We start from the raw sequence: 25,897 nt of genomic DNA on the forward strand, positions 1-25,897 counted from the left end.
CAAGTGGCGCGGTGCCCAAGGGCCTCCCGGGAGCGCTCGTTTGCGCGTGCGCGGACCGGACCAGCCCGCAGCCCCGCCCACGACCCCGGCCCCCCACCCCGCCTGGCGGGACTGCTGTGCTTGCGCGGACGCGCCCCCGCGCACGCTTCCGGCCTGGCGGGCCGCAGTGCGCACGCGCAGGCGCAGCTGGCTGCCTGACCAGGCCCCGCGGGCTACGGAGCACGCGTGGACTCGAGCGGCGAGTGGAGTGAGGATCCCGCGCCGACCCCACGGGACTCTGCTCGTCTGCGTCTCCCGACACAGTCAGGATAGCGGCTGTGGTCCTCGGGGCCGGGCGGAAGAGGTTGGGAGGGGCTGCCGTCTCGGGTGTGCTCAGGGCGGCCGCGGGTCCAGGCCCGGGCCCGGGCGCGTGGAGCCGCGCTTCAGCCGGTGTCCCAGCTTGTGGAGTAACGGCCGTCTCCAAGGCGCGGTGGGCGGGGGGGTGTCCGGGGCGCCTCCTGGGCGTGTTCCGGGAGGCGGGGCGGTTGTGGGGGCAGCCCGTGGGGGTGGACGGTGTGCGTGTGGACACCGGGGGCTCGGGAGGCCGGCCGCCGAGCCCGCGTCCCAGTACAGGCCCGGATGGTGGAAATACGGCCAATTTAGAGATCCACCCGCCACAATTTTTTTTTTTTCTTTTTCAGCTAAGAAAGTAGTTTTCTTAAGCTGCTCTTCGGAATTGCTTTGAAGTTAAAGCCAACTTTTTTGTTTTCATGTTTTTATTTCTAAATAGCTAACATTTCAGGCTGCAAATTGAAAGCCATTCTCAATCCACAAATGCGGCTGTGGAAACATCCGTATGCATTCATATGTGCACATAGGAAAGTATGTGCACTCGCGCACTTTTCCTTGCCCTTCAGCTCTTCCAGGCAGTGTCGTGGTGCAGCTGGAATCAGGAACCCACTGTACCTGCAGTCTCGCAGGAGACGTTGGATTTTAATATTAGCTGAAGTGGTGTTGCTTCTTTTTTTTTCTTACCACTTGCTGTTGGCATCTGCCAAGGCGTGTGTTGTGTCTTCCCCCACTCCCACGAGTAATCTGTGGCTCCTTCTCTGGCTAGTGAACGTGATGGCAGGCCTGGGAGATAATTTAGACTTTCTGCCTGGAGAATCCCAGGGACGGGGGAGCCTGGTGGGCTGCCATCTATGGGGTCGCACAGAGTCGGACACGACTGAAGCAACTTAGCAGCAGCAGCAGCAGCTTTTGACAGAGCTTTCTAAAAGGGAAAGAGAAGGCCACCTGCCTTTGCTTTACCTTGAATGAACGCACACTAGGCCATGAGGTAGAGATGCTCCCAGGAAATTGTAAGCGTTGTGAAGGAAGACCATCCTGAGCAAATGCTGGTGGCCCCCATCACCTCAGGCGAACTGGTGTGGTCTCTGGGAGACAGGTGGGCACCCTGGAAATACCTCACATCTTCCACTGAGGCTCTGAATATGCACAGGCAGCTACTCAACGTGGCCATTTCACGTTTATACCCGTGCTGCCTTGGAATGTATGATCCAGTTTTCTGGGGGTGAAAGGTTTTATTATCTGGGGTCTGGTCAGAGTAGCTTGAGTGAGTTGAAGAAATTACATTATCTACAAACATTTCCAAACCTACAGAAAGGGATAAAGTTTTTTAAATCTTAAAGACAATGTTTAAGAATCATTTTGGCCTTTAGCGCAGTCTGTGTTTGTCTTTGTTCATGTTTGGCTGTGTCAGGGCTCAGTTGCTGCGTTCGGGATCCCGTGTCTTATTTAGCTGCAGCATGGGATCTCTTAACTGCAACACGTGGGATCTAGTTCCCCAACCAAGGATCGGACCTGGGCCCCCTGCATTGGGAGCATGGAGTCTTAGCCACTGGACCACTGGGGAAGTCCCAAAAGGGGGTAGTTTTTTTGATAGGTATTTTTCTCACTGGAGCATATTCAGTTTACCGAGAATGTGTAAAGCTGTTCAAAAAAACTGAACTGTCATCATACTAGACAAATTCAGCTTGACCCAAAGCTGGCACAGAGCTTTCTCCTGGACCTACTGTACTTTCTTCTCCATATTACTTACAGTCATAATTTATGGTAATTTTCATTTTCTAAGAAGAGGACAAAGAGAAAAGATAGTCAAGGCTTTCTGTCCAAGATTCCTGAGACCTCTAAGCTTTCTTTCACTCTGACAGTGAGAGGAGATAGGAGAACGGCAATATGTTTATTGGCAGAATAATCACCTTGCTCAGACATTTTTCGGATTCCCTGTCTAGACTGGTAACCTTTAGAGAGATCCTGAAGGAATAGAAAAGATGTGTCTTGTGGGTGTCACTGGAAGCTAGTAAGCATTTGGACGACCTCTCAAAAGGCACTTGGATACACATACTTTCATCACGTCCGCACCTCTCCCCACAGTAGAAGCTGGGCCTTCCACTTAGGAAGGATTAACATATATTTGACTAACTGAACAAGATAGAATCCTTTCAGTGATGGTGCATTTGATTCATTAGGGCTGATCTTGGCAAAAATGTGAAGTTAGAAGGACACCTTCTGGGGAGGAAACCAGCTTGTGACTGAGATGGAGGTGATCTCATCACCTCTCGATCCAGCTCTGCAGGGAGCTCTAGAAGTAGTCCTCATGGAATGGGAAGCCCGTGAGTCCCCAGAGACTTGACTTTGAAAGGCAGTGTTCATGGGATGTGTAAGCATCAGGTGCCCTGTCGTCATTACGTGCATGTGATTCTGAACATAAACCTGCCCCGGGTGTCATATTCCATTATGAACGTGTCTGAACTCCATGGTTCAGCCCTGCAGCTTCGTTCTCCTGTTATAATGATTGTGAACAGTGCCCCTCATCGGAGCACTAAGTCCACCCCCTTAGCAGTTCTGCTCCATTTCTCAGCAGCTTCTGGCACAAATGTGGGATCTTTGGACAGCCCTTGCCAGGGTCTGGGCCCAGTCAGTGGGCATTCTCTTTGCCTCCCAGACTGCAGCAGCTTCTTGAAGAACTCCCGTTCCCATGTGTAGCCCTAAAGCAGGTGACTGCCTGGTGGGTAGCATCTAGAGCTGTTATTGTATGGGTGATGCTGGAAAGGCTTGCAGTCTTCTCTTTTATCACGTATGCACACATACACATGCCAGAAGTTAAGGCTGTCAACTTTATATTTTAAGAAAAGTTTTTAATACGGAGTATCGGTAAAGACCAATAAGTAAATTATACTTTTCTTTATTTTAAAGTAAAAGAGCTGAAGCAAGAAGTAATTTATTAAGGAAATAACCTGTTCATGAAAAGTATTTATGTGAAGAAATACCATTTAAGTCAGTAGGGAGAGTCCGAGGGTCATGAACAACACAAGAAGATGTGATTTTGGAAGCTTTGTGGAAGAAAACATTTCCTTGTTTTTTTCCTACTAAACAAGCCTGTCTTATAACAAGTTGGTTATATGATCATGCATTTCTGAATCACTGATTAAAATCATTCACTTCTGATTTGAGTTGTGGGTTTTATAACTCTTCAGTTTCCCTGCCCTCATCTTTTTTTTTTTAAGGTGAATTATAAAACTTTAGATCTTCCCTGGTGGCTCAGAGGTTAAAGCATCTGCCTCCAATGCGGGAGACCCGGGTTGGATCCCTGGGTTGGGAAGATCCCCTGGAGAAGGAAATGGTAATCCACTCCAGTATTGTTGCCTGGAGAATCCCATGGATGGAGAAGCCTGGTAGGCTACAGTCCACAGGGTCGCAAGAGTCGGACACGACTGAGCGACTTCACTTACTTATAAAACTGTAGAGTTTATAAGTACAGTATACTTTAAGTCATTGTTCTGTTAGCTGAGCTCACGTGTTTGGTCTTGGAGGGCCTGGCTTCCCTGCGGTTTGTGATCTCATGGAGTCTGTACATTAGCATCAGTGTCTGTGGCGACCCCTGTCCCTGTGACGTGCACAGAGACTGCTTTAACTCCAAACACACTCTGCTTCTGGGCGGCCCTTAGTGGTCTGCAGTCGCTCACTCGGGTGCCTAGTAGTGACACTAAAATATCCACTAGCTGTCTGATGGTATGTTACGACTGCTTATCTGTTACAAGGGTGTTGGTCCTTTCAGCAGTTCTTTGGACATGCTGTTCACTGGACCCCCTCTGGAAATGTCCCAGCCCCATCCTGCAGCAGGCAGGAACCTGTGTCCCGAGGCCACCTGTGTGATTTCTCATCACCCTGCTGCGTCAGGGCACCTGGGGCACGGGGACGTGATCGTCAGATGCAGGCAGTGATCTTCTTCTCCACTTTCCTTAGAAGAAACAGACACTACTGTGCAGAGCAAGTTTTCAAGATTCTGTGGTTACATTTTTAAATCACTTCTCTTTCGTGGTGAACAAATGTTTTCTGTTAGGCTATGTGATAACACAAGAAAGAGATCTTGCTTGTTTAAAGGGCTGTCCTTTCTGTTTTACAAATTTTTAAGTGTGGTCAATATCTCCTCCCTGTACTTTACAAACAGAAGCTACCCTGGGATGCTTGGTACCCTTGCAAAGCTGATCCCATCCACAGACTCTATCTATAGATGTGTATGGAGTCTGTTGTGACAAGAAGGGTGACCTGGAAGTAATTCAGTTGCTTCCCAGAAAGCTGACGAGCCAGTCTTGTGGCATGTTTGATGCATGAGTCCCCTGTGTCATGACAGTTTCACCACAGTGTCAGTAAACAATCCGCTGCCTCATGTGAAACTGACTGGGAACAGTCTGTGTCAGATGAGACATTTGTTAAGGTTGATTTAATCTGGTTAACAGATTGGACAAAATGATGTCTCTATAAAGAAGAATCACTTTTGACCAGATCCCAGAGGCTGCGATGTACGTAGATTTCCTTGGATTGCTTTTTGAAGTCAGCGTTTCCTTCTCCCGCAGCGCTCTCTGGATTGTTTGTGATTTTGTAGGTCCATGCGCTCTGACTATCTGTCACATGCAGTCCCACACTGACTGTTCTTGTCCTTCAGCATTTTCAGTGAGCATCATAATGACAGTTGAAAGCAACTGTCCAGTGGTTTGTTGATCCCTTGATTTTAATGGACCTTTACTAAAAATATTAAGTGTTGGAGCCCTTATGGATCAGCTGATAAATGAGAATTTCATGTTTAGGTTTCATGTAGAACCGTCCAAATTCTTCCTCTATATCTTGTGGGGAGGGGGAACAAGGCAGGGATTTACTTTTGCAAAAATACTTGAAAACATCTGATAGATTTTATATTCATCACTTATAAAAAACTTATTTTTAAAGCATTAAATTTTTTTTCCTGATTCTGAATCCTGAAATATAAGACCAGAATGAAGGCTCTTTGTACCTTGCAGATCAGTTTGCAGTGTTCTCAGACTTTCTCAGCCCTGCACAAAAGCGAATAATCTCTCCCTTTGTCTGTTCTTCTGGGACAGTGAGCAGGGTTCACTTGAAGGAGTAGCCCATCTCTGTTGATAGCTGCATTATGTTCATGCATTGTTTTCTTAACTTGGTCCATACTTGTTAGTTCTTTTAGCATATTTAGGGCAGTTGAGGTCTCTGTCTAGCAGGTGTGCTGTTGTGGCCTTTTTCAGACATGGCTTCTGTTGGCTTACATTCTTCTCTTCAACGGGCCATACTTTGCTCTCTTCGTATGCTTTGTCCAAAGTGCTTTTGTTCATACTTTGTTGATGAATATGGTTTTGTTCAAAGGGCTGGAAATCAGATTCCCCCCCTTCTCCAAGATTTGCTTTTTCTGTCATTCTGTTGTTATTGCTATTATTGTACTCTGTTTTTGTGCTAAAGATCGCCCTGAGGAAGCTTGAGGTCTTTCTAAGCCTACACCTTTTCCTGGGCATGTACATACACCTTCTAAATCCCTCCATGTATGCAGTTGCTGTTGATAATGGTCTGGTCCTTCGGCCCCTGAAGGGGGCAGGGCAGTGGTAGCACTTTAAATCCCCTCAGAGGTGCTTCTGCTGGGGGTGGGGGGGGCAGAGTGCTGCCCAGTGGCTGCCTGCCTCTGCCTCCATGATCAGAAGTACCATCAGCAATCAAAATCCAGATTCCCAGTATTTGAAGAACGGGGTCTTTATTGCCCACTTTGCCCCCACTAGTTACACACAAGCTGCTCCTGGAGCTGTTGGAGTTGCGTTCTGAGACTTGAGCACGGCTGTCTGCCTGGCGTCTGTTCCTCTCAGGGCCGGAGGGGCTTGCGTCTTCCCTGCAGCTTAGCTCTCAGGTGCACGTGAAAGTCCTCTCTGCCCTCATGGGATGTTTTCCCCTTCCGCCCACTGTCTGAGCAGTAAGAACACTGTCCCCATTTTCTCTCTGCCTCCTTGTTCCTATGTGTGGCCACTCTTATGCGGTGCTTCTCACTGTGCTGTGACTTGGATTTCTAGAACTGGGAACAGCAAACTTTCAATGGCATTGACCTCACTCTGTCATTGTCCTCACTCAGCTGTGTAAGTTAACCCCTGAGCACAAACCTTCCTGAGGCAAAAATGAGGAGTGGGGATAGGAAGCCACTGCTGAGTTAAGGGCCCAAACTGACTGAAATTAACGACATTTTAAGTCTTCTCCTGGGAGTTGAAAGCCTTTGGATAGACTAGTGATCCAAAGTAGTTCCATCAGATAGACTGTGCCAGTACAATTATCTCAGTATGGAGACAGTCTTCCCAAATCCTTCTAATAACTTTATACACACTCTAACCATTCCTTCCCACCTTTAGATCCCACCTTGATGATGTCTGCCTTCTGAACAGACTTACCTCTGACCACTTTATTTTGTGCTGTGAGATGATAATCTGTTAATCTGCATTTTGTCTAAAAGTGATATAGTGATAGCTTGTTCAGTTGTGTCCACCTCTTTATGACCCCATGGACTGCAGCACGCCAGGCTTCCCTGTCCCTCACTGTCTCCCAGAGTTTGCTCAAATTCATGTCCATTGACTCGGTGATGCCATCCAACCACCTCATCCTCTGTCATCCCTCAGTCTTTTGCAGCGTCAGGGTCTTTTCCGATGAGTCAGCTCTTCACATCTGGTGGCCAGAGGATTCAGCATCAGTGCACCCTACATCTGTGAGGGTGACATGTGACAGGTCAGCCAGAGCCTATCCCGCTCCCTGCACACAGCGTTCACCATGCTCGTCGTTTCCTGTCACACTTTGTAGTGTTCCTTTAATTACTGATTTCTTGTCATCCCTCTGCTGCCAAGTAGATAGTCATATGAAGGCATTAAACTAGTGGTTGCCACAGATTCCATCTTGTCAGTGAGATGCTGCAGCTTGAACAGTACTGAAGGTAATATTTTTGTTCCTGTTGTGTGCCAAGGATAATTAGGTGGTTTGTAGATAATAACTCATCTAATTCAGAACAACTCTATTAAGTAAGTTTTAACATTATCTCCATTTCATAGATGAGAAAATTAAGGCATAGAAGAGTTAAATGCTTAAAGCTATGTAGTTAATAAGTGGCAAAGGCATGATTTACGTTTAGGTAGTTCGGCTCCAGTTCTTGCTCTTAATCCAGTATTATATTGTTTTTCTGAATGTCTAAATAATAGCAGAAATGCTTTTCCACAATCAGTATAAAAAAATACCAAGTATCTGCTTCAGATAAGAGCTGTTTGTATAAAGTATTAGAACGTCTTCCTCTTGACATGAGTCTATGCAAAAATTATCGATCGTTTACAGTGAAAAACTTTGAACATTTAAGACTACAGCCTGCAGTAGGAAGTTGTGTCGTGATGCACGATCCTATACACATGTGTATTTTTTACTAAAACATTTCACAGAGCACTACTGACTTCTACTATAAGCCATACATGTACTTGGATAAATTTTATTCTGTTTATAAAAAAGCTTATATTTTCCTATATTTGATTCATACCTTAATGGAAATCATTGTACAGTGTGAAAAATGCAGGCAGAAAAATAGATGAGTCCTTTCATGAGATTTATTCTAAGTTCTTTGAAAAAGATTATTACTTGGGGAAGGCTCAAACTGTTAAGCCATTTCAGACACTTTTTGGTTACAGAATCAAGTCCATGGGTCTCTGCAGATAATATAGTAAACACTTTAAAAATTATGTATTCCTCACTCCCAGTGGTAACCACTATCTTTAATCTTTAGTTTTCCATTAACTTGATTTTATCTCCATGTTTCTGAACTTCACTTAAATAGAATTATTGATACTATATGTATTCTGTAACTTTGTGATTTAACATATTCTTAAGACTGATTTTTGTTAGTATATATGGCTGTAGGCTTTTTTTTTTTTTTTACTGTAATGAACTTCCATTAGGAGTTCAGTTCAGTTCAGTCGCTCAGTCATGTCCGACTCTGCGACCCCGTGAGTTGCAGCACGCCAGGCCTCCCTGTCCATCACCATCTCCCAGAGTTCACTCAAACTCACGTCCATCAAGTCAGTGATGCCATCCAGCCATCTCATCCTCGGTCGTCCCCTTCTCCTCCTGCCCCCAATTCCTCCCAGCATCAGAGACTTTTCCAATGAGTCAACTCTTCACATGAGGTGGCCAAAGTACTGGAGTTTCAGCTTCAGCATCATTCCTTCCAAAGAAATCCCAGGGCTGATCTCCTTTAGAATGGACTGGTTGGATCTCCTTGCAGTCCAAGGGTCTCTCAAGAGTCTTCTCCAACACCACAGTTCAAAAGCATCAATTCTTCAGTGCTCAGTTTTCTTTATAGTCCAACTCTCACATCCATACATGACCACAGGAAAAACCATAACCTTGACTAGACGGACCTTTGTTGGCAAAGTAATGTCTCTGCTTTTTAATATGCTCTCTAGGTTGGTCATAATTTTCCTTCCAAGGAGTAAGCGTCTTTTAATTTCATGGCTGCAGTCGCCATCTGCAGTGATTTTGGTGTCCAAAAAATAAAGTCTGACACTATTTCCCCATCTATTTCCCTTGAAGTGATGGGACCAGATGCTATGATCTTAGTTTTCTGAATGTTGAGCTTTAAGCCAACTTTTTCACTCTCCTTTTTCACTTTCATCAAGAGGCTTTTTAGTAACAAGTACTAAATTTCCCCTCCCATCTAATAGAACTGAAAAAAAAAATGGGTAAAATATGTGGGGAAAAATTTTTGTCTTTGACGATAACAGGCACCAGGCCACAAAGGTCAGTGGTCCCTGCAAAAGGGAAATGAACAGACGGAGCCTGATGGTTACTTCATCTTACTGCCCGAAAGAGTTTTCAGGCTGCTACACAGGGAAGGGAACCCAGCGACCGCTCTGAGTTGAGGAGATACTGACAGATTCTGGGGAAGCCTCATGGGAAGCAAGCAGGGCAGAGTAAGTACCAGAAGAGGCGCTCCAGAGAACTGCGTTACAAGAAACGTTCATTCAAGCACAAGGAGAATGACAGGTGATGGCAGTATTAATCAATCCAAAATGAAGTGCAATGTAAGTGGTTACTATGTAGGTAAATAGAAAAGATGTTTTAACAGTGTGGTGTGTTTCAGTTCAGTTCAGTTGCTCAGTCGTGTCTGACTCTTTGCAACCCCATGGACTGCAGCACTCCAGGCCTCCCTGTCCATCACCAGCTCCTGGAGTTTACTCAGACTCATGTCCATCGAGTCAGTGATGCCATCCAACCATCTCATCCTCTGCTGTCCCCTTCTCCTCCTGCCTTCAATCTTTCCCAGCATCAGAGTCTTTTCCAGTGAGTCAGCTCTTCCCATCAGGTGGCCAAAGTACTGGAGTTTCAGCTTCAACATCAGTCCTTCCAATGAATATTCAGGACTGATTTCCTTTAGGATGCACTGGTTGGATCTCCTTGCTGTCAAAGGAACTCTCAAGAGTCTTCTCCAACACCACAGTTCAAAAGCATCAGTTCTTTGGTGCTCAGTTTTCTTTATAGTCCAACTCTCACATCCATGCATGACATGACTATTAGAAAAACCATAGCCTTGACTAGACGGACTTTGTTGGCAGATTAATGTCTCTGCTTTTAAATATGCTGTCTAGGTTGGTCATAACTTTTCTTCCAAGGAACAAGCGTCTTAATTTCATGGCTGCAGTCACCATCTGCAGTGATTTTGGAGCCCCCCAAAATAAAGTCTATCACTGTTTCCACATCTATTTGCCATGAAGTGATGGGACCAGATGCTATGATCTTAGTTTTCTGAATGTTGAATTTTAAGCCAACTTTTTGACTCTCTTCACTTTCATTAAGAGTCTCTTTAGTTCTTCGCTTTCTCCCATTAGTGTGGTGTCATCTGCATATCTGAGGTTATTGATGTTTCTCCCGGCAATCTTGATTCCAGCTTGTGCTTCTTCCAGCCCAGCGTTTCTCATGATGTACTCTGCACATAAGTTAAATAAGTAGGGTGACAGTATACAGCCTTGACGAACGAATTCTTTTCCCGATTTGGAAACACTTTGTTGTTCCATGTCCAGTTCTAACTGTTGCTTCCTGACCTGCATACAGATTTCTTAGGGAGGCAGGTCAGGTGGTCTGGTATTCCCATCTCTTGAAGAATTTTCCACAGTTTGTTGTGATCCACACAGTCAATGGCTTTGGCATAGTCAATAAAGCAGAAATATATGTTTTCCTGGAACTCTCTTGCTTTTTTGATGATCCAACGGATGTTGGCAATTTGATCTCTGGTTCCTCTGCCTTTTCTAAATCCAGCTTGAACATCTGGAAGTTCACGGTTTATGTACTGTTGAAGCCCGGCTTGGAGAATTTGGAGCATTCCTTTGCTAGCGTGTGAAATGAGTGCAATTGTGCGGTAGTTTGAGCATTCTTTGGTATTGCCTTTCTTTGGTATTGGAATGAAAACTGACCTTTTCCACTCCTGTGGCCACTGCTGAGTTCCAAATGTGCTGGCATACTGAAGGCAGCACTTTCACAGCATCATTTTTCAGGATTTCAAATAGCTAAGCTAGAATTCCATCACCTCCCCTAGCTTTGTTCATAGTGACGTTTCCTAAGGCCCACTTGACTTACATTCCAGGATGTCTGGATCTAGGTGAGTGATCACAACATCGTGATTATCTGGGTCATGAAGATCTTTTTTGTACAGTTCTTCTCTGTATTCTTGCCACCTCTTCTTAATATCTTCTGCTTCTTTTAGGTCCATACCATTTCTGTCCTTTATTGTGCCCGTCTTTGCATGAAAACTTCCCTGGTATCTCTAATTTTCTTGAAGAAATCTCGAGTCTTTACCATTCTGTTTTCATCTATTTGTTTGCATGATCACTGAGGAAGGCTTTTTTATCTCTCCTTGCTGTTCTTTGGAACTCTACATTCAAATGGATATCTTTCCTTTCGTCCTTTGTATTTCGCTTGTCTTTTCTCAGCTGTTTGTAAGGCCTCCTCAGACGACCATTTTGCCTTTTTACATTTCTTTTCCTTGGGATGGTCTGATCACTGCCTTCTGTGCAATGTCACAAACCTTCATCCATAGTTCTTCAGGCACTCTGTCTATCAGATCTAATCCCGTGAATCTGTTTGTCACTTCCAGTGTATAATCGTAAGGGATTTGATTTAGGTCATACCTGAATGTCTAGTGGTTTTCCCTGCTTCCTTCAATTTAAGTCTGAATTTGGCAATGAGTTCATGATCTGAGCCACAGTCAGCTCTCTGTCTTGTTTTGCTGACTGTATAGAGCTTCTCCATCTTTGCCTGTAAAGAATATAATCAATCTGATTTCTGTGTTGACCATCTGGTGATGTCCATGTGTAGAGTCTTCTCTTGTGTTGTTGGAAGAGGGTGTTTGCTATGACCAGTGCATTCTCTTTGCAAAAACTCTGTTAGCCTTTGCCCTGCTTCATTATTCCAAGGCCAAATTTGCCTGTGGTGTGTTTATTTTATATCAAATGTAAAAATAAGACATTGGACAATAGTAACACAAAGGCTTGGAGGAGAGAAATGGAAGTTATATACAAACTGTAAGGTTTTTGTATAACATGGAAGTGGTGTAATATTATTTGAATGCGTGCCATGATAGATAATCCTGTAAACCTGTAATCCTTAAAGTAACTACTTACATAACAGTTACAGGTGGCAAGCCAGCAGAGGAGAAAAGGAAATGTTTTCATTGTGATATAGTGTCCTACTGTAGGAATATACAGCAGTATATTACATTATGTAATGTCCAGTGCGTGGACATTTCAGTAGTTTTAGTTGTTGCCAGTACACATTTCCACTTTGAACGTATTCTCCGTGTCTATTTATGTGAATCACAGGAGTTTCATATAGTTATATGATACAGAATTACTGAGTTTGAAGCAGAGGTAAGGTAATATTGTTATCCAAAATGTTTTCATCATTTTACATTTCAGCAGCAAAGTAGGCAGTTTCTATTATTCTTTACCCCCCAAAACATTCGGTGTTACCTGTCTTTTCCATTGTAGTCAGTCTGGTAGGTATATAGTTGTATCTCATTGTGATGGTAATTTGCATCGTCTCTCATCCCTTTTAATTTTCCTATCTCTTCCTCTACCCCTCCTTTACTAATCCTTCACTTATCCCATCATAACACCTAGGAGTCTTAGGTCACCTCAACAATGACATTAACACATAAAAAGCTCTGATGCAGAGAGTCTACTGTGAATTATCCGCATGTGACCACTGGGGTACCAGAAGAAAACAAAACATCTTTACAGATTTCATTCTGCAAGAAGGCATAAAAATGTGAAAAATCTTATTGTGAAAACTGTATACGTGGAGAGAGAAAGCAAGCATTTATTTGTTTGGCTGTAGTTCAGTGGAAAATCTCTGCAGATGTATGTATGCATGTGTTTGGCTGCGCCGGGCCTTTGTTTGTGGCACGTGGCATCTCGTTCCCTGACCAGAAATAGAACCCGTGCCCTGCACTGGGAGTGTGGGGTCTTGGCCACTGAACCACCAGGGAGGTTCCTGGTCTCAGAAATTTTAAATACCTGTTTTCCTGATACAACTCACTTCCAGTTTGGATCATTGCTGTGAGTTAATTTTTTTAAATTGTTTGATGGAAAGGAAAAACACACTAACATCACTTAGACTCATTCCCTGCAGGTGTGAGATGAGTGACTCCGAAGACGAGGGCCCCCCCCAGCTTTCTTCATACGCCCTTGCAGCTCTGCAGGAATTTTATGCTGAGCAGCAGCAGCACCACCCTGACCTCCGTGGTGATAACAAGTATAACATCGGGATAATAGAAGAGAACTGGGTAAGTGACCGTGCTCCGCATCCATCAGGACGTGTTGGCAGTGTGGAGCGTGTTCTGTACCTAGTCCACTGTTGGTCTTCACCCCACCTAACAGCCCAGTTTGTCTCACTTGTCACTAGGAAGCTGATAGCCTGTTCAGTAGCCAAGACACTGGGGGTGCAGATTTTCCTCATTCTGACCCAGGCTGCTTGGTGGTCAGAGGGGATGTTTTAGATAGGGGAAGAGCGTATCACCGTGTCCAACGTAGACTGTACTTCTTTCTCATAGACAGATTCTTTCTGTTGGTTTTTACTGGAGCCCAGCATTCCTTGTGGGAAGGGGTCATTGCAGTAATGGAGCAACTGGTGTTAAACATGCTGTGAAAAATTGATGAAAGGGGTTTCTAAAGAAGGTATTAATAGTTCCTGGTGCACAGTATGTATTTTAATTGTATTTTATGGCCCAAATAAAAATAGGAGTTTTAAAAAGTCAGTTGAGGAAAACTAAACTGTAACGTAGAAATCTACCTTTTTTGAAGCCTAGTTGAGAAATAGATGAGGCTTGAAATTTCTTTGACTACCTTGATTATCCATCTGCCTCTCTCCATCACTTTGCAGCTGGGAGATGTGTGTGTGCAGTCTTTCATATTTTGTGTCAAGTTTAGATCTAAGTTATATAAAGTTTATATTTTACATAAAATTATATAAAATTCATCTGTTTGAAACTGGGACAGAAATGTTTCTTTATATTTACCCTGAATGTTCCACCTAGTCAGATGCCTCTAGTTTTTCTTTGTCATGTTTTCATCTTTAGCTTGATGCTTTGAATAGTAAATATTAGAAACCTGAGTCCACCTTAAGGTAGTCTTTTTCTCTTTTCCTTTTGCTTAAATACTGTGTGCTTTCTTTTTGATTCTGAAAGTAATCTATGGTTGGTGTAGAAAATAGGTTAAAACATGAATGAAAAAACAAGTCATAATTTCACTACCTGAATTAACTATTTGTACATTTTGGGCACTTGTTTTGGTTTGTTCACAAAAATGAAGAAATCTCCCAGGAAGTTTGAAAGAATACATTATAAAACTAGAGGATAAGTCCAGGAGGCATGAGTGAAACTTTTGGATGTAGGTGACAAAGAAGATCCTAGAACCTTTTGGAGAAAAGCACGTCACCTCCAGTGTCTCAGTACAGGTCACATTGCACTTCTCAATAACTTTATTAGAAACTAGGAAAACAGTGAAGCACTGCCTTCAATATTTAGAGTGAAATTTTCATTCAATCTAGGATTCTATGCCCAGCTGGGTTACCAATGAAATGTGAGGATGAAATCTTAACTGTGTAAGACATGGTAAGTCTCACAACATTGACTTCCCATGCACCACTTCTCAGGAGCTACAGGATGATATTGGGAGAATTAGGGATAGTTTCGGAGAACCCAAGCAAATGCAACAGCGGTTTATTAACTCTAGACGAATAGGAGGTGCCATACCAGAAGGAAGCGCATAATATATTGCATGGCCCAGCAGTGGCACTGGCTGTTGATAGAGTTCATATTGGTAAGTAGGTATGAATTAAAAGGACAAGTGTATGCCAGGTCTAATATAATTCACTCGTTCCTGCCACAGCAGCTAAGCCAGTTCTGGTACAGCCCGGAGACGGCCCTGCGCCTTGCTGAGGACGCCGTGGCAGCTGCCGGGGAGGGCGGCAGGTGAGATACTGGGTTCGTTTCTCTTTTGCCTTTTAATCTAAAGTAATACTTTAAATGCCCTTCCTGGATGAGAGATGGTTCATAAGAAGGTTCAACTGTAATCTCCAAAACCTGTGGTTGATGATTTGAAGACCACAAGGAAGTAAGGATGCTTTCCTGTCGCATCTAGGGGCACACTCAAAAACCCTGTTCCGTGTAAGTCGTCTTAATCTGTTCCTTATTTTAACATTTTTCTAACCTGTTACTTTTATTCCCCTAGAATTGCTTTAAAAGAAAAAAATGTTAATGTTTGATCTTTCTGAAATTTTAAGAATTATAGGTTTGGTTTTTATTTCTATCAGAACTTTGTGTGCATATAAAGTCAAATGGTCCTGAAAGACTTGTTGAAAAAAGTAATCCATTGTTAATTTTCCCCTTGGTGCCCCCCCTTGCCTTTTCAGCCCTTCTACATTTCTAAACCTGTTTATATTGGCACTTGTTCATTTGTCACTCACAGACATCTCGCCTTAAGAGACTAAGGATTTAGCTCCTTCATCCTCCACTGCACACGTGTGCTTCCTGTCCATGCTCCCAGTAGTTATATCCATTTTTTTTATGGTTGAACTCATTGGTAATATTTTTTGAGGCTTTTGCTTCTACATACTTCCCTGGTGGCTCAGCTGGTAAAGAATCCGCCTGCAATGAGGGAGACCTGGGTTTGATCCCTGAGTCTGGAAGATCCCCTGGAGAAGGGAATGGCTGCCCACTCCAGTACTCTGGCCTGGAGAATCAAGTCGGCTACGACTCAGCAACTTTCATGAGTGATAATTAGTTTGAAATTTCCTGTGTTATTCCCTTGGTTTGGGTTTCCTATTAGTAGCTTCATAAAATGACCTGTGAAGTGTTACTGTATTTGTTTCCTGGAAGTGATTGTATAGAACTGGTGTTAGTTATATCCTGTCTTGGTTAAATAGGGTTTATATGTCCATATCACTGACCCTCAAATTTTCCCCAGTGGTGCAAATCTCTTAATCAGTGAACTCACACATATTTCAACTCCTTGAAAAAAAATACCACCCCCACCCCCTTCCCTGGCTTTGCCACCTCTTCTGTCTGGACTGGTTTACGTCTGGCTCTGGTCTTGGTATTTCCCTCCACCATCTACCAAGTGTCCTCTTATCTCTCTTGTTCTGACCTTCCCGTATCCAGTATCCCAGTCCTTAGGTCACGGCTTTATCCTGGTTGGGTACATCCTTCAACACTTTTCACAAGACGGGAATTTTTAAAACCTGTCTGAAAATATTTTTATTCTACCCATTCTCTTGATGTGTCAGTTACTGAGAAATAAAACTTCTTATGAGAAACCCTGTTTTTCCCATCCCTGGCCCCTGCTGGCTTAGGGTTTTCTCCTGATCCCCAGTGTTCTGTGTGTCCTGGTATGGTGCTTTCATTTGTTGAACGGGGTGGAAGCCTTTCTGTTCTAACTCAGGTCCTCCAGTTTGGGAAAATTGTCTTTTTTTTTTCCTTCTGTTCTTTACCCGATTCATTTTTCTTTCTGTCCTTTTCACATGTTTTGTCTTTCTTACCTGACCTGGGAAAATTCCTCAACTTTATCTTTGAAACTTTCCACTGACTTTGCCATTTCTGCTGTCCTGCACTTTATCACCTGTAATTTCTTAGGTCTCTGGATATTCATCATGGTGTCTTGTTTATCCTTCTGAGGCTATCACATTACAGGACTTCTCTTCACCGTCTCTGACTCCAGCATGCCTCTTGTGTTTTATTAATATTTCTGCTTTAGTACGTGCTGACTCTCCTGAATTGTCTGCTGACCCTCTGCTGTGTGCTCCTAGCTGAGGTGGGCACGCTAAGACTGGAAGCTCTGATACACGGGCAGGCTTTCTCTGCTCGGTATCTCCAGTTGGCTGGTGTGGATCAGCTGTTTTCCCGGGAATGCCCGGTCAGTATATCCAGGCTTTTTCGTGGGCTGGTAGGAGCCCCAGAGCGAGCCACCTTCCTTCCTGGGAGTCATGCATCTCATTGACCTCATTCCAGGAGGCACATAGGTCAGGGGTCCCAACATCTGGCAGGTTTAATGTGATCCTGGCCATTCCACACAGCCTTTCACCACTAGCTGTGCCCCCACCCCATCCGGAGAACATCCTTCCCATTTTCTCCCAGTGTGGAGGCTTGGCGCAGAGATGAGAATCCTGGCAAGTTTCCTCTTCGATAGACCTTCCAAAAACAGTCCCCCTGCACCTGTACTTCTTGAGTTACCTGGTTTTCAGCTTCCTGAGCTGCAGGTGCTTTGGTGTCAGCAAGGCCCCTCTCAGCTTTCCTGGCTGCCAGTTTGGTGCTTGGCTCCCTTGGGCCTGCAGTGTCAGACACCACCCAGCCCACACCCTTGCCTGTCAGCTTCCTGAGTGTGTTTCCTTTGTCTCTCCTCATTTGTCTTGCTGTTGGAGGTTTCCTTCTCATGATTTATTTGCTTTGAAGAAGCAAATCTAAATGAATGTGTTCCCTCTGCATCTTTATAAAGAAAAAGCCTTAGGACTTTCAGATATAGTAAATATATGAATATTACAAAATAACTTGAAAATATTTAGCTTGAGGCTTAAAAGTATTTGAAATAAATGTTAAAAGAGACCAACAGGAAAATAATAGGTAAATTCAGGTCATGGGCTGCATAACTCTTGTAGCGAATGTTTCACATTTTTTATCATGAAAAGTACATTTCATACTTAAAAATTATGAGTTGTAGATCTTTAAAAACCAGATTCCTCCCAAACTCACTGCTGTTATCACTGTAGTTTGTAGTGTTTTAAGAAAATCTGAACGTGGGCCATACTTTTTTTAGTGAAGTGGTTATTTGCTGCTATACGCTATCACAAAGCTCGTTCATGAGCTGGGTCTCTGTTCCAGAATAGCGTGTGTGAGCGCCCCCAGCGTCTACCAGAAGCTGAGAGAGCGGCACAGAGACGCTGTCTCTGTCTGCATCTTCGAGTACGACCGCAGGTTTGCCGCATACGGAGAGGACTTTGTCTACTATGACTACAAGAACCCTGTGGACTTACCTGAGAGGATCGCCACACACAGCTTTGACATCGTCGTGGCAGATCCCCCCTATCTTTCAGAGGAATGTCTTAGGAAAATGTCAGAAACCATCAAGCTCCTGACTCGGGGCAAGATCTTGCTATGCACAGGTGGGTGCTGGCTGACCACATACCCTGTGACCTCATTCCACTTACCTCCCTGCACCCAGGGGCTGAGGTGCTCCTGCCTCTCGGGGCCTGTTGAGAATTCTGTGGCATGACGCCCAGGAAGTGGGGTTTGGCACGGGGTGAGGGCGCCAGGAGTGCTATCTGTACACAGCAGTGCCAGTACTAGTTAACATGTCTGGCTCAGCCTCTCTAGCTGATAAAAGAAATTTGCAACCTCTGGGGTTAAAGTGGATGTCAGAGGTCACAGAGTGAGACATTAGATTTGGTGTACCAGAACAGAAGATGTTCTCACCAGTGAGGGAGGGGGATTATCCTGGTGTTTCAAAACGAAAACATGAACTGTAGGTCCCCCTACTTCCAGGCCTGCAGCCCCTCGCTCCCCCTGGTGCAGCGGGTGCTGAGGACGGGCTGGAGGGAGATGTGCAGTCATCAGCCAGAAGCTGGTACAAATGTATCCGTATGAGTTTGCACAATTAGATATTACTGAGAAAGGGGCCCCTGAGTCCAAGTTGGAAAAAGTTTTTAGTAAAATTATCTTTTCTTGTTACTTTGTAGAATATAAGCAATTTTTACAATTTCTAAGTATCTCAGCTTTGTAGAGGCAGAAAAATTCTTGATAAAGGGAAAAATAGTTAGTAGGAACTTGGCAAAAATGTTGGAGGAAGTAAAAGGATAGGAAGCACTGACCTTCCCCCTATTGCTGCGTGGAACTGTCAGCTCACTGCTCCTTGCCCCGGCCAGTGTGGCACTGAGGCTTGTCTGGTGGTTCTCTTCAGGTGCTGTCATGGAGGCAGCGGCAGCAAAGCTGCTTGGAGTGAAGATGTGCAAGTTTATTCCAGAACACACTCGCACCCTGGGAAACGAGTTTCGCTGTTTTGTGAATTATGACTCCGGGCTAGACCGTGATCTGTCAGTACAGCTCCCAGTGCAAGAAGGACCCAAGTGACGTTTCCTCTCTGAAAAACTACCACCTCCCCAGTCCTCATTTTCGAGGTAAAGACATTATGATTTCCTTAGGATGTCCCTGGAGCTCAGGGTGCTTTTGCCGACTTGAGTCTGTGGAATTATATCTGGAGGAACTTTTAAACCTCATCTAGTCTGCTCTCCTCACTTGACACAGGTAAAGAGCAGTACACAGTGACCAAGACCTCAGCCCCTGGCTCTAACAGCCAGGGGGGTTGTAGTTGAAGATGCAGTTTTTGTCCAGAAGAGGGAGGGCACGTGCCCAGTAAATATTTGTTAAATGAATTCCATTCAGAGAGAAAGTGCAAATAAAGGTTACCTTTCTGGACCTTGGCAGGGAAAGTCGATTCTTCCATTGGGAATGTGCTGCCTGTTAACAGCTAAGGTGAGCTAAGCTGATGAACACAGTTAATGAACTGCAGTATTTTCCACATGCAATAAATACATTTACTCTCCTTTGGCCAGTGCTCTGATGTTTGCACTATTTATATTTGCAGAGTGGCTGGAAAATGTTACACAGTAGTGGCAATGATTGAAATAATTACCGAAGGTTTGAAAGGCAGTTTTTCTTTTTGTGTATTTCTTTGTTGTTGACCTGAACCCTTCTGAAAGGTTCAGATATACCAGTATATCTAGTGGTGTATTCCAGATATACCACCACTAGGCTTACCTCATGTTGTTATTTTCAGAGGTTGAGCAGGGAAGTAACGTTCACCCCAAGCTGTATAGAACTACCCACAGGTTTCAGTTCTGAATTTTTATTTGGAAAATATGAATTTTGCTCAGCACTGTTTTTCATGTACAACCTCTGTCAATACAAACTGGAAGTTCTTAGTAAAGCTTCCATTCAGATCAAACCAAGGCTGATGGTAAGTGGGGAAGAGAGCACATAAACAGAGAGGCTGACTTCACAGTTGCTCTTAAAAACTTCAACCATAAAATTAAAACCTTAAACATCGTTTCCTCTAAGAACTAGTTGAGCCCATCAAAGCCGAGTCCAGCCCATCACAGCCAGCATGCCCTTTACCTACCTACAGATGTTACATAAATCAAGTTAAGAAGGTCTCACGTTTACAAATAGTTCTGGGGTTTAGCTGCAGTGCTAGATGAGGCTCCACTCCTGCCTTCTGGAAACTGTAAGTCTGCCCACTTAATAGCTCCTGAAGCCCTTAAAACTAGCCAGGTACCTGGGAATCAGCACAGACCTCACATACCACACTCTGACCTCACTGTCTCTTTTTCACAAACTGGCCCCTGACTTAGAAAAGTGAAAAACTTTCTACCTGTATAAACCTGTGGTGATTTATATCATGAATAAAGTGAGACTGGGGTGAGCTGAGCTGCCCATAGGGAGGGCAGGTGCTGTCCAGGCGTGTCCACTGGTGACCAACCAAAGCAAAAGTCAGCCTACCTGAGCTTCTAAAAATTCCTGCTGAGGAAGTGAAAACAATGTTTATGAAATGTTTACAGGTCAGGTAAAAACAATATACTTGCTCAGAATGGCTAATATGAAAATACTTTGTTCCTGCCCCTATTGAAAAAATAGCTGAATAAACGGTTTACACTCTACTTTTCAAAAAAGACTGCAAGCATCCGTCTGTCCTCTGAGGCTCACCCCTCCCGTGATTCTGGGGGCGAGCCGGGCCACCCCGCTCAGTCCCCATCACCTTCCGGCTGCCCTGCGCTCCTGCTCGAGGAAGTCCGGGGCAGCCCACCACACGGTCTGCTCCGGTCTGGTCCACTGCTGGGCGCGTTTCCTCGGGCCCAGGGTCCCGGGTGGGCGGTCAGGGCCGGGCCGACTTGTCCAGGCTGGAGTTGGCGGCGTCCGCGTCCTTGTCCGGCCCGGGCACGCAGGTGCAGCCCACGGGCACGGTGACATACTCCTCGACGTAGACGGCGCGACCGCCCGCGCAGCCCGGGGTCCGGCGCAGGACCACCGCGGGCACGAGCACTGGGGCACTGCGCAGGCGCACGTCCTCCTCCCCACGTGGCCCAGTCAGGCAGCCCCGGCACAGGCAGTAAGCCTCGGGCAGGTACCGCGGGAAGCGGCCCGGGTCGTAGGAGATCCTGCGGGGAGAGGACGGCGCTGGGGCCCGGGCCACACTTCCTGAACCACTCCCGGAGTCTACCGCACACCCCGAAAAGGGAGATGCCCCTCCTCAGCCCAGAGCCTGCAGCTCCTCCAAGGGTCCTGTGGCCTCCTGCTCCGAGCCACCAGACCCGTTCAGGAGGCCCAGACCCAGGTCCCTCTGTCCGTCATGGTCCATGCACCCCCCTGTCCGTGTGAAAGGGCTGAGTGACATGGGGAGGGGGGCGGGCAGGCCAGGACCTGGAAAGTGAAGGAGACCCTAAACCTGACCACTCCATGTTCCTCCAAGTTGCCCTACTTTCTGGTCAGATGCCAATATCCAAGTGTCAGCAGCCTACGACAGGCCTGCAGCTGTCGGCAGACTCTGACCCCACCTCCCTGAAACCAGGAGGTCACTGGTGGGGACCAGCACTCCTCCCTAACATCCCTCACGTCACAAGCTTGCCATGACCTGACTCTCATCGCTGTTCATCTGCCCTCTTCTAGAGCCGAGCCCTTGTGATCCTGAAGTCTCAAGAGTCACAGCTGTGACCTCTGACCTCATGGGGGACACACTGTATGCCGGTCACACCCAGGAAGGCCTTGGAATTCTAGCCCCTCGGGAGCACAGGACAGAAATGAACCAAACGCGATCAGCCCGAGGGGACCTCTGTGGACTGGTCTTCCCTGGCCTGCACTGCCTGGGACTGCCGGGCAGCGGCTGAATTAAGAAGTGTCCAGCTAAGAAGGACCTTCATACAACCAGTTATGGAAGCACAGATGCGGGAAGGCACGTGATGGGTGACAGGGTGGGAAGGTAGAACCTGACTGGCTGTCAGCATTGGAGGCAGGAGACGGTTTCAGCCAGGCTAACTGCCCACGGCCTGGGGGCAGCCATGGCCCCTGACTTGAAGGGAGGTCCATGGATCACTTCCTCCTTTGGGTCCAGCAGCTTTAGACACTGATGGAGCAGATGACTGAGCAGGAAGACCTGGAAATGGCATCTTGGCAGCAGCAAGTCCACCTGATGATGCTGAGTACAAGCCACTTAGACAGCAGGAAAGAGCTACGACGGTCTGTGTGGGGCGATCTGTGGCCCCAGGGAAGGAGCAGAGGGACATGTCCGAGTCCTTGGCCACCACGTGGATGTGGGGATAAGGTCAGGAAAGATCAGGTGACCAAGACAGGTGTCACAATGGAGAGGGAAAGCCAACTCAGGCGTAGACCACCCTTCCCAATTCCCTTCTCATTGCTCTGGGGGGTGGGGGCAGAAATCTGTTGAGCTGAACAGGAATAGGGCGGCAGGGTCGGCTGGCAAACACCCTTGTCTGCCCCAGGACCTCAGATCCACACCGAGCCCATCCAGCGTGCGCACACAGGGCTGACAATATGTTATGAGCTTTTCATCACTTACTGTCAGTCCTGCCTTTGCAAGAGCTTTACTTTTCCAGCTCTCCAAGCCCTGAACCACCTCATTCCCATCCTTCAGTGAGGGCACAGCCCCCCCGGGACCCCTCCAGGCAGGAGTGGGGGTCATGTCAGGAAGAACCCCAGCTCCTCCGTTTTGCCTCCAAAGGCCTCCACAACCTGGCTCCTGCCACGTACCTCCCTGAGCTTGGGCAGACACCCCAGTCCTACAATGGGACGCCTGGTGGCCACAGCTGAGCTTTTGCTCAAGGTGAACTCTCTCCCAAACCAATCTCATTTCTTAAGGTCCAGTGCAAGTCAGTATCTTGAGTTTTCAGACTGCCTTAGTGAAAGTTAACCTTCACTTTCCCCATATTCCTACAACACTTGGGGCCACAGACAACTGTACCTTTTCCTCCCCCTTCCCCTGGGAGGGAAAGATAAGGGCTGCACCTGTCCTCTCTTGGTCCAGCAAGCCCACCCAGTGCCGCACAGCAGATGGTGAGAGGGTGGGTCTGACTCGACCCCTCAGCTTCCTGTCATTCACACCTTAACTTAGCATTAGGAGGACAAGAAATTTATTATAATATCTCTGCTCACACTGAACAAATATCTGAGTGCCAGGGATGTTTCAGGCAGTAGGAATACAGATTAAATAATATAGTCCAAGGACTCACCCTCTCCGGGGTAAACGTACAAAGAAAGTTAACCCAGCCGTGGCACCACGGGCGGCTTCCTGCCAAAGCGGAGCTCAGGTGGAGTGGTCCAGATGGAGGGAGGAAGGGCCTCTGGGCAGAGGTCAGAGCCTACACTTGGGACCACCAGTTAGGAGGTGCCACCCAGGAGAACTGGCGCAGCTGGAGCCCTCTGTGGAGGGTCTGACCCTGAAGGCAGCAGGATGTTAAAGGAAGAAGTGACCCAATCTCCTGGAGTTTAGGTCTCTTGGGATACAGAGTGGAAGACAGTCTGGAGCCCAGGAGAGATCTTGGCTAAAGAGGGAGATTTTTACATTATTAGCACATGAACAGTAGTTAAATAAGATCAGTCATGGCAGTGTAGACAGAAACAACAGGTTTCATTCCAAGAGGGAAAAGAGGCAGGGCAATTAAATATTAACAGAGCCTTGAGAAACCACCAGCAAAATGAAAAGGCAGCCCACTGAACAGGAGAAAATATTTGCAAACCATATGTAAGGGGATAATACACAAGATACACAAAGAACTCGTGTAACTCAATACCAAAAAATAAAAATGTAATTTAAAAATGGGCACAAGACCTAAACAGACATTTTCCCAAAGAAGGCATACAGATGTCCAACAGGCACATGGACAGATGTTCACCATCAATAATTATTAGAGAAATGCAAATTGAAACCACAATGAGATGTCACCTACATCTGAAAGAATAGCGGTCATCAGAAAGACAAGAAATAAGTATTGCTGAGGACACAGAGAAAAGGGAAGCTTTGTGTACACTTGATGGGAGTGTAAATTGGTGCAGACACTCTGGAAAATAATAGATATTCCTCAAAAAAGTAACAACAGAACTACTATATAATAGAGCAATTCCACTGCTGGGTATTTATCCAAGGCAAACAAATCACCACCTTTAAAGACATATGATCACTGCAGCATTATTTACAACAGCCAAGACATGGCAACAACCTAAGTGACCGCCAGTGGATGAATGGACAGAGAAATGTGGTGTACAATGGAATGTTGTTCAGCCATGAGCAAGAATGAAATCTTGCCATTTGCAACAACATGGATAGAACTTGAAGGCATTATGCTAAGTGAAGTCAGTCAGAGAGAGGACGATAAACACTATGTGATCTCATATGTGACATCTAAACAAAACAATCATAGATACAGAGAACTGACCAGTGTTTGCCAGGGCAGGGAGTAGAGGGTGGGCAAAATGGTACAGGGAGTCCACGGTACAGATTTCTGGTTATAAGTTGTGGGGATGTACAGTACAGCATGAGGACCAGCTAACATGCTGTGGCATACTTACGAGTTGCTAACAGTAAACTCTTAGGAGTCCCTTGGAGGTCAAACCAGTTAATCCTAAAGGAAAGAAAAAGTTGCTCAGTCGAGTCCAGTGGAATTCTGCAGGCCAGAATACTGGAGTGGCCTAGAGGAAACATAGGCAAAACACTCTCTGACATAAATCACAGCAGGATCCTCTATGACCTACCTCCCAGAGTAATAGAAATAAAAGCAAAAATAAACAAATGGGACCTAATTAAAAGCTTTTGCACAACAAAGGAAGCTATATAAACAAAGTGAAAAGACAGCCTTCAGAATGGGAGAAAATAATAGCAAACGAAGCAACTGACAAAGAATTAATCTCAAAAATATATAAGCAGCTCATGCAGCTCAATACCAGAAAAATAAACGACCCAATCAAAAAATGGGCCAAAGAACTAAACAGACATTTCTCCAAAGAAGACATACAGATGGCTAACAAACACATGAAAAGATGCTCAACATCACTCATTATCAGAGAAATGCAAATCAAGACCACAGTGAGGTACCATTTCACACCAGTCAGAATGGCTGCGATCCAAAAGTCTACAAATAATAAATGCTGGAGAGGGTGTGGAGAAAAGGAAACCCTCTTACACTGTTGGTGGGAATGCAAACTAGTACAGCCACTATGGAGAACAGTGTGGAGATTCCTTTAAAAACTGGAAATAGAACTGCCATACGACCCAGCAATCCCACTGCTGGGCATACACACTGAGGAAACCAGGAGTGAAAGAGACACGTGTACCCCAGTGTTCATCGCAGCACTATTTACAATAGCTAGGACATGGAAGCAACCTAGATGTCCATCCACAGACAAATGGATAAGAAAGGCGTGGTACATGTACACAATGGAATATTACTGAGCTATTAAAAAGAATGAATCAGTTCTAATGAGGTGGATGAAACTGGAGCCTATTATACAGAGTGAAGTAAGTCAGAAAGAAAAACACCAATACTGTATACTAACGCATATATATGGAATTTAGAAAGATGGTAAAGATGACCCTATATGCGAAAGAGCAAGAAACACAGAGATAAAGAACAGACTTTTGGACTCTGTGGGAGAAGGCGAGGGTGGGATGATTTGAGAGAACAGCATTGAAACATGTATATTACCATATGTGAAATAGATTGCCAGTCCAGATTCGAAGATGAAACTGGGCTCTCAGGGCTGGTGCTCTGGGACAACCCTGAGGGATGGGATGGGGAGGGAGGTGGGAGGGGGTTCAGGATGAGGACACATGTACATCCATGGCTGACTGATATCAATGTATGGCAAAAACCACTACAATATTGCAATGTAATTAGCCTCCAATTAAAATTAATTAATTAAAAAAAATACTGGTGTGGGTAGCCTTTCCCTTCTCCAGGG

General features: G+C 45.4%; 1 protein-coding gene across 4 annotated transcripts; it reads left to right on the forward strand.

Moving 5' to 3' along the window:
* Nucleotides 1–197: 197 nt before the first annotated feature.
* On the forward strand, nt 198–25,604 carry EEF1AKMT1 (EEF1A lysine methyltransferase 1). Of its 4 annotated transcripts, none has more exons than XM_068984447.1 (5): nt 198–247; nt 13,018–13,171; nt 14,775–14,857; nt 17,759–18,039; nt 18,834–19,397. In XM_068984447.1, the coding sequence occupies exons 2-5, from the start codon at nt 13,025–13,027 to the stop codon at nt 19,001–19,003; spliced, it is 681 nt and encodes a 226-aa protein (XP_068840548.1). In that variant the 5' UTR covers nt 198–247; nt 13,018–13,024; the 3' UTR covers nt 19,004–19,397. The 4 variants fall into 4 exon arrangements, with proteins under 4 accessions (XP_068840548.1, XP_068840547.1, XP_068840546.1 ...); XM_068984446.1 differs by lacking the exon at nt 198–247 and adding an exon at nt 263–343; XM_068984445.1 differs by lacking the exon at nt 198–247 and adding an exon at nt 21,596–25,604 and having other exon boundaries at nt 12,500–13,171; nt 18,834–19,050.
* The last annotated feature ends 293 nt before the right edge of the window (nt 25,605–25,897 follow it).

The sequence above is a fragment of the Capricornis sumatraensis genome, chromosome 12, assembly GCF_032405125.1.
Source record: "Capricornis sumatraensis isolate serow.1 chromosome 12, serow.2, whole genome shotgun sequence".
In the NCBI taxonomy this organism is placed as follows: Eukaryota; Metazoa; Chordata; class Mammalia; order Artiodactyla; family Bovidae; genus Capricornis; species Capricornis sumatraensis.

What these genes read in the sequence shown, in the direction of transcription:
- EEF1AKMT1 (XM_068984445.1), top strand. Translation starts at nt 12,971, where the DNA reads ATGGAAAGGAAAAACACACTAACATCACTTAGACTCATTCCCTGCAGG. An exon ending in GGATAATAGAAGAGAACTGG is followed by an intron (nt 13,172 to 14,774) that starts GTAAGTGACCGT and finishes TTCCTGCCACAG; the next exon opens with CAGCTAAGCCAGTTCTGGTA. An exon ending in GCTGCCGGGGAGGGCGGCAG is followed by an intron (nt 14,858 to 17,758) that starts GTGAGATACTGG and finishes TCTCTGTTCCAG; the next exon opens with AATAGCGTGTGTGAGCGCCC.